The sequence below is a fragment of the Perkinsus marinus genome (assembly GCF_000006405.1).
Source record: "Perkinsus marinus ATCC 50983 genomic scaffold scf_1104296963114, whole genome shotgun sequence".
In the NCBI taxonomy this organism is placed as follows: Eukaryota; Perkinsozoa; order Perkinsida; family Perkinsidae; genus Perkinsus; species Perkinsus marinus.
In genome coordinates, this window is record NW_003205159.1 from 1 (window position 1) to 1,077 (window position 1,077).

Sequence of the window (1,077 nt, forward strand, 5' to 3'; positions counted from 1 at the left end):
GCGTACTCTGCTCACTTGTTCTGCAGGTCCTCCGCAGTCTTCACTGTGAAGGGACTACAGGCCAGCCTAGTGAGCCCTTCCCGATATAGATACACCCGCAGGGGATCAAAACCGGTGACCAGGACATAGACTCGGAGATCAAACTTATAGCCCTAATAGCACATAAGAAGGTGGTCCAAACGAAGATGCTGGCTCACCTGGATGAGGTAAGGATCGACAATATAGCGGCTGATAACGCATGAAGAGTCGGTGGGCAAATCTTCCAGATCACGCAGTATGAAGATTCCCCGTCCTCGGGACTGCGAAGGTGGCTTCACAATCCATAGCCAAGAAGGATGATTCTCATGGGCCTATGTGTAGGGGGGATGTTCAGTGAGAGTAAGACGGATCCTATCAGTACCTCCAGAAAGGATTTCTTTTCATCCGGGAGAACAAAGGTCTCAGGAAGATAGTCGAACTCTTCAGCACCGAAGAGTTCCCGCATGGCTGCATAGTGCGCCCACAGACGATCCTTCCGTGTTAGCTCGTGGGAACTCGGGAAATGGTTGATTCGCTGCCATTCCTGAACAAGGGCCAGCTACATTCAAGGATGTGACATCGGAAGACGCACCAAGGCTACCGATTATCGCCAATGATAATCTGTCTATGCATTACCTGTAAGTGTTGAAAGCTTTGTTCCTTAGGGAGACTTCCTGTCCACGAAAGGACCCAGTCAGGTCCATGCTCCCTAGGTACAAGACCGCTGTGGAGTAAGATCCCCCTTACCAATGAGGCATCACCGTAGCTCAGCCGGAAGCCAGGTCTGAAGCGGCCCGATGGGAATAAGCTGAGCTCATGCCAGTTCAGCACTCACCTGTCAATGCCAGTCGAAGGCACAAGGGAAGGTGTAGAAGCGGAGCGCGATATGAGCCTCGATCTGGTGAACGAGGCCGAGGTGCTCGCCTGAGACAGCATAAGTACATTTGACATTCCCGTCGAGTTACTCGGCTATCCACTGCTGTCGGGGACCGATTTGATGGACAGACTTTGTCCCGTTTCGAGTAGACTTGGTCTCCAATGATTTCCGCCTCTTGGACC

General features: G+C 52.1%; 1 protein-coding gene across 1 annotated transcript; it reads right to left on the reverse strand.

Annotated features, from left to right (window-relative positions):
- Positions 1–11: 11 nt before the first annotated feature.
- Pmar_PMAR017206 (conserved hypothetical protein) lies at positions 12–802 on the reverse strand (the record flags this gene model as incomplete). Its single annotated transcript, XM_002771299.1, has 4 exons — positions 12–152; positions 198–341; positions 386–562; positions 655–802. Coding segments are annotated over 4 exons (610 nt in total), but the record flags the coding sequence as incomplete, so codon positions are not given.
- Positions 803–1,077: the final 275 nt, after the last annotated feature.